The 13,437-nt window shown below is 50.8% G+C and overlaps 1 protein-coding gene across 1 annotated transcript; it reads right to left on the bottom strand.

Annotated features, from left to right (window-relative positions):
* Window positions 1-6,115: 6,115 nt before the first annotated feature.
* PGLS (6-phosphogluconolactonase) lies at window positions 6,116-13,131 on the bottom strand. The gene is made up of 5 exons (XM_044994956.1): window positions 12,672-13,131; window positions 10,245-10,352; window positions 7,521-7,622; window positions 6,821-6,961; window positions 6,116-6,599 (listed from the first exon to the last, which is right to left on the bottom strand). The coding sequence occupies exons 1-5, from the start codon at window positions 12,945-12,947 to the stop codon at window positions 6,462-6,464; spliced, it is 765 nt and encodes a 254-aa protein (XP_044850891.1). The 5' UTR covers window positions 12,948-13,131; the 3' UTR covers window positions 6,116-6,461.
* Window positions 13,132-13,437: the final 306 nt, after the last annotated feature.

The following is a 13,437-nucleotide window of genomic DNA, read 5'->3' as shown; positions in this document are numbered from 1 at the left end:
AGGGGCAGCAGCACTGCGGCCCATGAACCCACACCCCGACACAGAAACAGGCCTCAAAATATCCTTAAACCTTTAATGTTAAAAGAGTTCCGGCTGTTTGGAGGTTCTATTTTTGTAAACCGTGTAGTGTCTTTTGTGTCTGTGCTTGATATAACCCAAGCTCATACAGACTTCCTCCCTCTTGTAACAGAGTGGAACAAGCTCACAGAACATGGACATGATGGAACCATGATTATACTGAAGAATGAAAATCCCAGATTGATTCAACAAACAGTAAAGTGCAAACTGCAATTTCTGTCCTAGCAAATCCTCTGCTTACAGACCTGAATAAGAGCTCTGCATAAGCTTGAAAGCTTGTCCCTTTCACCATCAGAAATTGGTCCAATAAAAAAAAAACCTTACCCACCTTGTCTCCACTTACTATGAAACAAAAAAGGATTTCTCTATCAAAGCCCTATTGCACCAGAATTTGGATTTCAGGTGCTGAAGAGTCAAGAGCTATAAACTAACAGGCTGTAATGAACTAATTTATCCATGGATGTCCTATGCCAGGGGCGGGCAAACTTTTTGGCCAGAGGGCTGCATCTAGGGTGACCTGATTTTATAGGGACAGTCCTGATTTTTGGGTCTTTTTCTTACATAGGCTCCTATTACCCCCCACCCCCTGTCCCGATTTTTCACATTTGCTGTCTGGTCACCCTAGCTGCATCGGGTTTCGTAAATTGTATGGCGGGCTGGTTAAGGGAGAGGGTTGTGGGCCGGCTGCCACCTCCTATCTGCCTCCTCCCCGCCCCGGGACCCCTGCCCCATCCAACCCCCCCGTTCCGACGGTCCCCCCCAGGACCCCTGCCCCATCCACACACCCCCACTCCCTGTCCCCTGACCGTCCCTGGACCCCCGGCGCCCCATCCAACCCCTCCTCTCATTCCTGAGGGCCCCGGGACCCCTGCCCCATCCAACCCCCCCTGCTCCCTGCCCCCTTACCGCGCTGCCTGGAGCACTGGTGGCTGGCGGTGCTACAGCTGCGCCACCCGGCTGAAGCCAGACCACGCCGCCGCCACCGCGCAGCACAGACACCGGGTCAGGCCTGGCTCTGCAGTTGCGCTGCCCCAGGAGCTCACAGCCCTGCCGCCCAGAGCATTGCGCCGGCAAGCTGAGGCTGCAGGGGAGGGGGGAGACAGCAGGGGAGGGGCCAGGGCTAGCTTCCCAGGCCAGGAGCTCAGCAGCCAGGCAGGACAGTCCTACGGGCCGGATGTGGCCTGCGGGCTGTAGTTTGCCCACCTCTGTCCTATGCTCACTTAGGGCATCCTCCCGCTCTATACCCTTCTGTACACCATCCATACAGAGCATTTCACAATGATTCAGGGGCTTCCTCCAACTGCACCAAAAGCCAGAGATAGTTCATCTGCAAACCAGGCACCAATGACTGACTCTAGTAGTGCCACTGTGGGACTTTTCTGAAGTATTTCTGAACCAGAAAGCAGCATTTATTTAAAGACTGATTTCGCATGGAAATGCCACAGGTCAGTGCTCAGCACCTGCTCTCAACTCTCAGTTCCCTTCTGTACTTAGCTTCTCCTGATTAAGATTAATTCAGTAACCTTCCACTTTTAACATTATGTGGCAGCCAGTTTCAGTGACGCCCTCCAGGATATGTAGAAACAGGAAATCTTCCACCCTCTCTTTAAGCTGAAGCATTCAGCACTTACATTAGCTCCTGTGCTAGATAAAAAGCAAGATAACCCTTTATGCATGACAGAGCAGTAGGGACGATTAAATAAACAAATATAAAAGGGGTCTGAGAATCATCCAAAAGGTGATCCAGGACCACACAGCAAGTGTGCAGAAGAGACATGCTTACAGTGTTCTATAAAAACATCACACACAACATTGGAGGGTAAGACGAAACAAACTTAATTCCTCTAATGGAATGAAGAAGCATTTCCAAACACTTTCTTAGAACTCGGGTAGCTCAAAAACTGCTTATTAAAATTTCCAGCTTGTAAGAGTCCTGAGTGAGGACAAGTGCGTTTCATACGTCTGAAGAGATGTGCGTTAGCAATAACCAGGATTCTGGGTGTTTGAAAGTCCCATACTGCACATGTGTTCTATGTTAGTTTCCAAGTTTAATATGAATAAAATATGACTTCAGTTCTTTTTTTATTCATGGAACCAATTACAAAGTTCCAAGGAGATCCCACTTTCTCATGCTGCTTAAATAAATCCATGGCGAAATAGGTAGTTGCATCTTTTCTGCGAAGGATGTACAATGAGAATCCTATTAAAGGGGGTGGGGGTTGTTATTTAAAATAGTATTAAGGGACTCTGTAAAATGACTTACACAGCTGCATAAAAGTACCAGGTGCTTTACAAACACAGCAAGTCTCATCCTCTGCCCTTAAGAGCTTCTATTCTATGTGCCTAATACTGGAAGGTGATCTGTGCCTTCCAGTCCAACAAAAGTCAATAGGAATTCAGCACCTCACAGACTAAGAGAACATAAAATTTGGTAGATACAGAGGGGGACTGCTCCAGACACAGGGAGAAGCATGAGGTGAACCTACACCCTCAGTGGGAGAAAGATGAAAGCAGCAATAAAGCAAGAGGATTGATATTAACGGCTGGGGGAAAAAAACAAAACAAAAAAGCTTCCAAGTCCCCCAAACCCAGCTTTCACTCAGTCAGATGAGGCAGAAAAGTACAGGTGCATTTCCTCCTCACAGTACTGTTAGTAAATCTGTTTCCTGTTCCAGTGTGTGCACTGCAGCTGCCTTCAGAGAGAAGAGTCTGAGCCAAGGAGTGGTAAGAACCCCGGATGTGAATATTTTTTTATTTATTGTGAATATTGTTCGAAGCTATCTGGATCTCTGTAAACTAACTTTAACAACCTAAGGGAAGGGTAGAGCATACAGCTCACTAACAAGCCCTACACTCTGCCCAGCCTGCTGGAATTCATGCCCTAAAAGAGAAGATTGTGCACCACAAATCGAGAAGCCGCAGAACCATGCAGGAGACACATGGAGGTTTTTTGGGGAGGAAGGTGGCATGTTTATACAGTACTGGTTGATGAGAAGGGACATTGAACTGTGGGTTTGATCTATTCATGGAGGTATAAACACTTGTCATCCTAATGCCCTGGCAGGGCTCTCTCTCTCAGATTTACCTGGAGGAAAGGAAAGGAAAACATCCATGGAAGGAGAAGAGACTGATGTTCTGGATCATAGTACTGGCTTCAATATCTCTGCTTGCACACAAATGCCCATCAAAGTTCTGTCCAGCTTCTGCATGTCATATTTACATAATATGTATGATTACGGTTTAGAAGTCCTAACTCCTATATTCTATTCCCAGTTCTGCCAGTTTTGCTGTGGACCTAGGGCAAGTCACTTACCCTCATTGCCTCAGTTTCTCCAACTGTAAAATAGGACTAAATACAGTCGAACCCATTTATCTCGACCTCGGTTAACTTGCCAACCCTATTAAGTCGACGTTTTACAAGTGGAACCGCCAAACTCCCTCTTTGTCTTATGGGTTTCTCATCCCTTATGTCGATTCCCCGAAACCTAATATCTCGAGCCCGGCTCCCCGCGTCCCCGACCCACCGTATCCCCAGCCGCCCGCTCCCCGGCTCTCCAGCCGCGCGGTTCCCCAGCCGCCCGCTCCCCGCGTCCCCAGCCGCCCGGCTCCCCGCGTCCCCGACCCACCGTGTCCCCAGCCGCCCGGCCCCGCATACCCGGTCCCTGCCCGTCCCCACCTGGCCCCGCATACCTGGTCCCCGCTTCGCCTGCCGCCCGCCCGCCCGGCTCCGCTTCGCCGGTCCCCGCTTCGCCCCCCGCCCGTCCGCCCGGCTCCGCTTCACCGCCCGCCCGTCCGCCCGGCTCCGCTTCGCCGCCCGCCCGGCCCCGCATACCCGGTCCCTGCCCGTCCCCGCCCGCCCGGCCCCGCATACCTGGTCCCCGCTTCGCCTGCCGCCCGCCCGCCCGGCTCCGCTTCGCCGGTCCCCGCTTCGCCGCCCGCCGGCTCCGCTTCGCCGGTCCCCGTTTCGCCGCCCGCCCCCGCTTCGCGCCCGCCCGGTCCCCGCTTCGCCGCCCGCCCGTCCGCCCGGTCCCCGTTTCGCCGCCCGCCCGGCCCCGCATACCTGGTCCCCGCTTCGCCTGCCGCCCGCCCGCCCGGCTCCGCTTCGCCGGTCCCCGCTTCGCCGCCCGCCCGCCCGGCTCCGCTTCGCCGGTCCCCGCTTCCCCGCCCGCCCGTCCGCCCGGCTCCGCTTCGCCGGTCCCCGCGTCGCCGCCCGCCCGTCCGCCCGGCTCCACTGTGCCGCCCGCCCGGCCCCGCATACCCGGTCGCCTGCCCGTCCCCGCATTCCTGGTCCCCGCTTCGCCTGCCGCCCGCCCGGCTCCGCTTCGCCGGTCCCCGCCCCGCCGCCCGCCCGTCCGCCCGGCTCCGCTTCGCCGCCCGCCCGGCCCCGCATACCCGGTCCCCGTTTCGCCGCCCGCCCGGCCCCGCTTACCCGGTCCCCGCTTCGCCTGCCGCCCGCCCGCCCGGCTCCGCTTCGCCGGTCCCCGCTTCGCCGCCCGCCCGTCCGCCCGGCTCCGCTTCGCCGGTCCCCGCTTCGCCGCCCGCCCGTCCGCCCGGCTCCGCTTCGCCGGTCCCCGCTTTGCCGCCCGCCCGTCCGCCCGGCTCCGCTTCGCCAGTCCCCGCTTCGCCGCCCGCCCGGCCGCCCGGCCCCGCCTCGCCGCCCGCCCAGCCCCGCATACCCGGTCCCCGCTTCGCCTGCCGCCCGCCCGGCTCCGCTTCGCCGGTCCCCGCTTCGCCTGCCGCCCGTCCGTCCGGCCCCGCTTCGCCGGTCCCCGCTTCGCCTGCCGCCCGCCCGGCCCCGCTTACCCGGTCCCCGCTTCGCCTGCCGCCCGCCCGGCCCCGCGTACCCGGTCCCCGCGTCGCCTGCCGCCCGCCCGCCCGGCTCCGCTTCGCCGGTCCCCGCTTCGCCTGCCGCCCGCCCGCCCGGCCCCGCATACCCGGTCCCCGCTTCGCCTGCCGCCCGCCCGGCCCCGCTTACCCGGTCCCCGCTTCGCCTGCCGCCCGCCCGCCCGGCCCCGCTTACCCGGTCCCCGCTTCGCCTGCCGCCCGGCCCCGCTTACCCGGTCCCGCTTCGCCTGCCGCCCGGCCCGCTTACCGGGTCCCGCTTCTTTGGCTGCCCGGCTCCGGGTCCCCGTCCACGGCCGCCCGGCCCCGCTTCCCCGTCCCGCTTCGCCGGATCCTGCCACGTGCCACTTTGAAGCTATATATGTGTATAGTAGTAGTAGTATTACTACCAGCTTCTAGTCTTGGTTCCAGAGAACAAAAAGCAGGACTGGTAGCTCTGAGGCCAATATAATATTAATCGGCTCTTTGGCAAATTATTATTCCTCCTAGACTGACTGCAGTCCTAGGAGTATGTTCCTGAGAACTTAATGCTGACATCAGCAGAAATAGTCACAGATGAAAAGAAGGACATAAGGCCATGACTGTCTGAAATGCAAGATGACAAGAAGCTTAAAAGTATAGTTCTCTCATATCTCACTAACCCAAAGTGTACCTATGAAGATCTTCGATGTATACGATCCTGTAGCAACCAGATTTATGCACAACATAACGGAACCAATCAAACAGGGTAACTCTGGTCAGTAGCCAGTGCAAACCTGAGGACAGAACCTCTCCAGAGAGAGTCCATTCACAAACAGTGTAACCAGGGTCCAAAAACATGCAAGTACTACTGACATCCGTGTTCTGTGATGGACCAGGTCCGCTGGACAATGAAAGGATAACAGTGGAGAGAGAACAAGAGCCTGAAAAGGATCCACAAAACTGTCAAGTGAAACAAAAAGTTATCCTGACTCCAAAGTTGTTTGGAGCATTTCCAAGAAAACATTTGTGAGCAGACCTCAGACTTCACCTCCTCACAATGGCACCTGCATCGCTTCCCCTTAAAGGAGTATAAATACCATAGAGTCAAGGGTTTCCCAAATCCCAAGGCTGTTCCTGCAGCCTCTCCTCACAAGAATAAGGGCTGAACGATTATGCCTTTAGTTGATATTTAAGCAAGAAGTACTACCTGAAGATAAAACAAGAGCCAAAAAACTGAAATGTACATCTTTAATATTGTGCATTCACTTTACACCACATTAACCGTTCACAAGACAGACTGCATCATACTGTCCTCCTCTGCAATCGCCAACATTTCCATTTGCAGCTAGAGACCAGCTTTGAGAGTCTTATAGCTCCCCTCCCTGACCACAGATTATTACAGTGCTCCACAAAGTACCACTTGCTTAAAAAAAGAGAAACAAAAGACAGTGTTAATTTAGTGCCACATTCAAGTACTACACCAGAGTCCTCAATCTGGAATGTTGTAGAGCTGGCTCTATGCAGGAACTGCAGCCAGTGCTCCTGAATCACCACCCTGAAACCCAGCCAAGTGTTTGGTTCTACAAGATAGAGTGCTTCTCGAAGGGAACAGTCAGCTCCTTGGCTGCAGACTCATCCAGAAACCAGTGCAGCTTCCCAGTATGAGGCTGGACAAGAGCAGCAGGGAGGGGATTCTCCTCATCGCCTTCTAAAATACGCTGTCCAAAGAAACAGAGCATTAACACTGCCAGTCTCACTAATCTAGGGGGATCATAGTGCAATGAGACAGTCATGGAAGTGTTCACTATGCCAAACAAACTCTCTAGAATTGGCCAAAAAAATCCATCAAAATGTTTTTTTCAATGGGAAATGGCTTTAACAAGATGGATGGATTGTTTTTGTTAAATTTTCATCAATTTTCTTCATTTTTAAACCTTACCTTTAAGATGGCAGCTTTACTTTCCCCTGTAGCAACAAACACAACAGTCCGTGCTGCATTCAGAACAGGCAATGTTAGAGTTATCCGCTCAGGTGGTGGCTTTGGAGAATCACTAATAGAGGCAACTATCTTCTCTTTTTCCTGCCATGAAAACAAAGCCAAAGTGTGAAAATTGATCAGAACAGTGCAGAGATAGGAGTCAAAGCAAAGGACAGCCTCACCAAACTCAAGCTTGTGCTATTTAACTATGACTAAGCAGCCAGTAAAAGGAGACCAAAGATCATTATCAGGCCTCAGATCCTGGTCAGCATTAATCAACTTTAAAGTTTTCTAGGCAGACTCATGCATCCATGTACAGCTCCACTGAAGTCAATAGGGCTCCATATGGGCACAGGGTTACACCCATATGAAACGGATTGCAGGATCAGGGCTAAGCGAAGAGGAAAGAGCCAAATTCCATCTGCTTTTCCTCTTGTTCCCACTTTCCTTTTTTGAAAAATCACATTCCAAATACTGGCAACTGCCAAGTTCTAATGCCATAACTCAGAGCTGTTCATCAAACTCCTAAAACAACCACACGCACATGCACTCAAACTTACCACCTAGAGACAAAATGGAAACAAAGGCCTGTCACAGTTGTGAACAAATGCACATTCTTATCCCAGTTTACAGTATCCCCTCCCTGGGTCTGTAAAATCACCTGCAGAAGTGGATGATCTGGAAATAGGGAGCAGGTGTGACCATCTGGCCCTATTCCCAAAATCAGCAGATCAAAGACGGGCATGTTCTCACCTTGAAAGGCCTGCAAGAAGGAACAAAAACCCAGAGAGATTAGACAGAGGAAAGCACAAATGAGCACACTGAACAGAAAAAGGAGGTATCACTGCAAAAGTATAAATCACATCAGGAATAAGGCTATACAACTGCTGAACACAGGGCACTCACACACTGCAATGAATTTCTGTTCACATATACAGCTTTCTGGCATCTCACAATTGAACACACTGTCACAGAATGCAGCTGGGTTACAATGGCAGAAATTCAGCAGTAGGCTGTACACCTTTGGTTTAGCAACCACTCAAACACATTATATATCATTAGTTTAAAAACAGCATACACATTCCACCAGAAAGTTTCCCCACTAACACACACCATCTTCACCAGCTAAAGAGTTCCCTCCCTGAGTACGAGCACCACATATACACCACAGTAAACACATCTCATCCACAGAGATATTTTAAAAAAATCATATAGGGCATGAAAGTGAACTTAAATTTCTTTAATCTTATCAGCATTCCAGTCTATGCAAGTGGACACCAATTTCTGAGTTCCCAAGATGGCCTCCCCAGTTTATTTTGGGAATTCAATGTCTTGGTCAACTCAAGAGTGGTCTTGTTACATTAGTTTGTTCCAAAAGCACTGTGACAGGTTGGATTACAGAAACTCTGTTGGGAGCTGCCACCTGATGTGCCAAGACTACTTCTACCCCTGCTTTTCCTGCCAGCTTAGACTTCAGCACCCTGTCTTGCTGAGCCAGACACTCCCGTCTGCTTCAACACAGACCCAGGATCTGAATTACTTGCCCCAAAGCTGCAGGTTTACCTGAAAGCAGCTAACAGAAGTGTTCCTGTCTTTAACACTTAGATGCCCAACTCCCAATGGGGTCTAAACCCAAATAAATCCATTTTACCCTGTATAAAGCTTATATAGGGTAAACTCATAAATTGTTCGCTCTCTATAACACTGATAGAGAAATAGGCACAGTTGTTTGCTCCCCCAGGTATTAATACATACTGAGTTAATTAATAAGTAAAGAGTGATTTTATTAAATACAGAAAGTAGGATTTAAGTGGTTCCAAGTAGTAACAGACAGAACAAAGTAAGTCACCAAGCAAAATAAAATAAAATGCACAAATATATGTCTAATCAAACTGATTACAGATAATTTCACCTTCAGAAGTGCTTCAGTAAGTTTTTTCCTTAGATTGGCCACCTTCCAGGCCTGGCCACAATTCTTTCCCCTGGTACAGCTTTTGTTCCAGCTCAGGAGGTAGCTAGGAGATTCTTCATGATGGCGCCTTACTCTGTTCTGTTCCACCCATTTATATATATTTTGCATAAGGCGGGAATCTTTTGTCCCTCTGGGTTTTCACTCCCCCTCACTGGAAAAGCACCAGGTTAAATATGGATTTTAGTTCATGTGACATGATCACATGTCACTGTAAGATCCCCAAGCCTTCATTCCTCCAAGCCTGATTTACAGGAAGACTTGCCTGCAAACAGAGCCATTCAGTCAATTGTCCTGGTTGATGGGAGCCATTAAGATTCCAAACCACCATTAATGGCCCACACTTTGCTTAATTACAATAGGCCCTCAAAGTTATATTTTATATTTTAGTTTCAGATACAAGAGTGATACCTTTATACAAATAGGATGACCACACTCAGTAGACAATAAGCTTTGTAATGATACCTTACAAGAGACCTTTTGCATGAAGCATATTCCAGTTACATTATATTTACTCATTATCAAATTTTTATAAAATCATATAGAGTGCAACCCTGAGCTTACTGCCAGAGACTTGGACACTGACCATGGCAGAGGCAGTATACCTAAAATTTGGTTTTGGGCTCCCCTATGGGGCAGACACTCCTGTGTCCCCCAAAAAGGAAAGAGACCCTGATCCAGTTGTAGGCTCACAGTATCAGCTAAGACAGACCTTTCACTGGCCAGCAAAATCCCGCTCCCCACTTTCAGTCAGGTTGGGTTTGCTTCCAGCTAGAGTTCTTGGGGTTTGTTCCCACTGCAGTAGTTACCAAGACCCCAACTTCCAGCTTCAGGATACATGTCTCTGTGCACTTCTTCCACTTCATTACAGCCAGTTTATGCTTCTGGGTCTTAATTGTTTTGTCTCTTAAGTCCAGGCTGGTGGGCAGCCTTTTCTTTTTCCAGGGCAGCCTTTTCCCGGGCAAATTGTACATCAATTTCCATTTGTTTTTCCTTGAGACCATGACTTGATGAGCTGGGATACCACAGAGAACCCCCTCCTGCCAGAACTTGCAAAAAATAAAGGTTTTACAGAATCTATGATTAACAAACATTTTAATGACTTTTTTGCATTTTAAGTAGCACATTCCCAGGTGTGTGGGGAACATTAACATTCCCCTACAGCATTGTCAATTCAGAAACAAAAACTTCATGTTAATACATGAAAACTAGTCTGAACTAATTCCCCTAGCTAACTGAAGTGAAGTAAGAAAGCAAGTAACATTAGCAATAAAAAGTAAATTAAGTGTTTAAAATTCTGTTTGATTACCAGAAGAGTTGTTGGTAACACAGCCAGTGGAACCTATTTAGTAAATTAGTGACTTTCACTCTTACTTGAAGAAGTTTGATATACAAAACAAAAACTTTCCACTGTACCTCTTTTAACTTCTCAGCATAATCTGAAGCAGCCTCTTCTACGGGTAGTGAGGGGTTAATGATAACCACTTGCTTTTCTGGGATGGAGATCTTGGAGAGGAGGTGAGTCTGAATGAAATAATTAAGACCCTCAAAATTCTAACCAAGAAGTTGAGCTATATTGTTTTACATAATGGGATTTTTCCCTACTACCAATTAACAAAATCAGAGTACATTTACTTTCATAACTTTTGGAGATAACAGCATCTGCTGGTGAATGGGAATGGCAACCTTTCAGAAGTGGTGGGCCGAGTCTTCATTTATTCACTCTAATTTAAGGTTTCACGTGCTGGTAATACATTTTAACATTTTTTAGAAGGTCTCTTTCTATAAGTCTATAATATATAACTAAACTACTGTTGTATGTGTTAGGCCTGAATAAAGATGTAGCACAAAACCAGTTGTGCCAACCTGACTAAAATCAGGCTAGCAGAGGTTTCTGGGAAAACCCAGAGTGAAATACTGACAGGCAGAATTGTCTCACAAAGCCCTGGGAAAGAGCAAGATAAGTGAGGGGGCTGATGCCAGCTGTGTTGTGTTAAGACACAGTGTTTGAAGGACCGATAAGAAACACAAGCATCTCACAGTTCTGACTTACTCCTTGGTTTAGTGTTCGGTGTGTTTTTAACTCCCTCACATTCCTAACCTTTGGCGCTTGTTGAGATATTAACAATTCAATATTGTAGAGACTAGGCATGAGTATATATTAAAAGGTGTCTAATTTCTAGTTGTTAGACAAAGGGGGTGGATTGCTCTAGTGAATGATCTATGACGTAATAAAACTGTCTATATAAGCTAATACTGAGCTGTAAAGGGGGGGCTGGTTCTTTTCGGATACGAGCTGTTCTTTACTGATACGTGCACTTGTCAATAAAGAACTTTTGATCGGACCTTGCTGGTGTTGCCTGTCTCTCTCTGCGGTCAGACAACGAACTTCGCTGTTGGGGTTCGAGTCCCCGACATCTTTGGCGACTCCGCCGGGACTTTGTCTGACTCTCCGGCGGGGGATCAGACTCTGAGGCAACGCAGCGCGCATCCTTTGATTTAGAGGAGCCTTGCCTGGTAATCTGATCTCTGCGTCGGCGATAAGGCGAGTTCTGTGAACCAGCTGAAGCTCGTAGAAATCCAGCAACATCCACCTACCCGTTGAGTAGGGTTAAGGTTGCCTGGGTTAGAGTCCCAGTGCAGATTGTCGGGGTTAGAGTCCCTGACAACTTAGGTCTGGGTTAGAGTCCCAGTCCAGGTCTGGGTTAGAGTCCCAGTCCAGGTTTGCACAGGATCCAAGTAGTCTGGGTTAGAGTCCCAGCCTGGGTTTGAGTCCCAGTCCAGGTGTTCGAGTCCCCTGGAGAGGTAAGCGAGCGCTTGACGCGGGAGGTGGGGGTTAGAGTCCCCTTACAAAATGGGACAAGTTGGCAGTAAGTGTCTGGGGGACGCCCCATTGTCTCTAATACTTAAAGATTGAAAGAAGATTTCTGGAACCGGGTAGCTTTTGGAGCTGTATGTTTAAAGCTGTATGGAGAGCTCTTGTAAAAATCCCCCAGCATATGCCCCAGAGCCACACTGGGAGGAAGACTGTCCGTGGGGACGTCTGTCTCTCTTGGGCTCACGCCATCTGAATTTATTGACTGTGCAGCAAGATATGATGCATCGTGGTAATAGGAAATAATGGCCTTGGTGGGTGGGTGTGGGTGGGTGGGGGGGTGGGTGTGGGTGGGTGTGTGTGGAAAATGGGGGAGGGACAGTCTAAATATTCCACCTCACCCCCTAAGGGTACCCCAGCATGTTACATGTACGTACATTATGGTCCTAAAACCTGCAGGTATTTAGAGAATTGGAATCTTTACACGCGTGAAAATCTATCTAAACAATGCCCATTGGGGTTCGAGTCCCCGACATATGTAAAGTAAATAAGGTTTTTAAAATGTTTAAGAAACTTCATTTAAAATTAAATTAAAATGCAGAGCCCCCCGGACCGGTGGCCAGGACCCGGGCAGTGTGAGTGCCACTGAAAATCAGCTCGCGTGCCGCCTTCGGCACGTGTGCCATAGGTTGCCTACCCCTGTCCTAAGGCCTCATATACACTTAAAAGTTAGGCTGACATAGCCAGGTTGGTCAGGGTGTGAAAAAAAGCACACACCTGAGCACTATAGCTATACCGACTTAAAACTCAGTGTAGACACAGCTTTGTCCATGGAAAAATGTGTTACCTTAGTCTTCGCAGGAAAATCTAGAATTGTTGCAACAAATGTCTTCTCTATATTCCCGCCCAGATGCCCCCCCAGGGGGTTCTCCCGCGTGCGGGGCGGGTCCCTGCAGCTCCCTCCCCGCCGAGGAGCGGGTCCCCTCATCCTCTCCCCCGGGCGGGGCGGGTCCCCGCAGCCCCCTCACCTTGTAGGCGCCGTACGTGCTCTCCGGGTCCTCCACGGGCACCAGCCGCTCGTCGCAGAAGGCCAGGACCCAGCGGGCGGGGGCTGCGGGGCCGGAGTGGGCGGCGGCCGCGGGCAGCTCCTGGGACAGGATCCGCACCAGGCTCCCGCCCGACAGCCCCAGCGAGAAGCGACCGCCGGACTCGGCCGCCCGCTGCGCCACCAGCTGCGCCAGGGAGGAGCCCAGCTCCTGCGGGGAGGGGAAGACCGAGATGTGGCGGGGCACGAAGCCAGGCATGGCGGGGCCGGAGCAGGGCACGGGGCGAGGCAACAGCCGGTCCGGAGGGTGCTGGGCGGAGCGGAAGTTTGGGCAGTTACCGAGAGACAGCCGGAAGCTGGCGAAAGGGAACCAGGAGCACAGTGCGGGGAGGGACGAACATCCATGAGACACACCCGGAAGCAGGCGAGGAAGAGGAGTGATTAGAGACCGCACAACACCGGAAGTGATGTGGGAAAACGCTGCCAAGTTGCCTGGCAACCCCGGCCCTAGGAGAGGGGCGCCTCGGGCGGGTACCCCGTGCGAGTCTCCAGGGCCCGGGGGCAGCTTGCCCCGTACCGGGGGGTGGTTCTCCGTCCCCCCGGGCAGGCGCGGCAGCCCTAGATGAAGATGTGGGAGGCTCTGAGCGCTCAGCTTGCAGGCTTTTCTCTGCCCTCACACAGGCTAGAAAAAACTCTCATGTCGTCTCAGGCTGCCAGGAGCTGGGGCTTTACCTAAAACACCAACTATC

This window comes from Mauremys mutica, chromosome 20, assembly GCF_020497125.1.
Source record: "Mauremys mutica isolate MM-2020 ecotype Southern chromosome 20, ASM2049712v1, whole genome shotgun sequence".
Taxonomy (NCBI): Eukaryota; Metazoa; Chordata; order Testudines; family Geoemydidae; genus Mauremys; species Mauremys mutica.
This window is presented reverse-complemented; position numbering and strand designations above follow the sequence as displayed.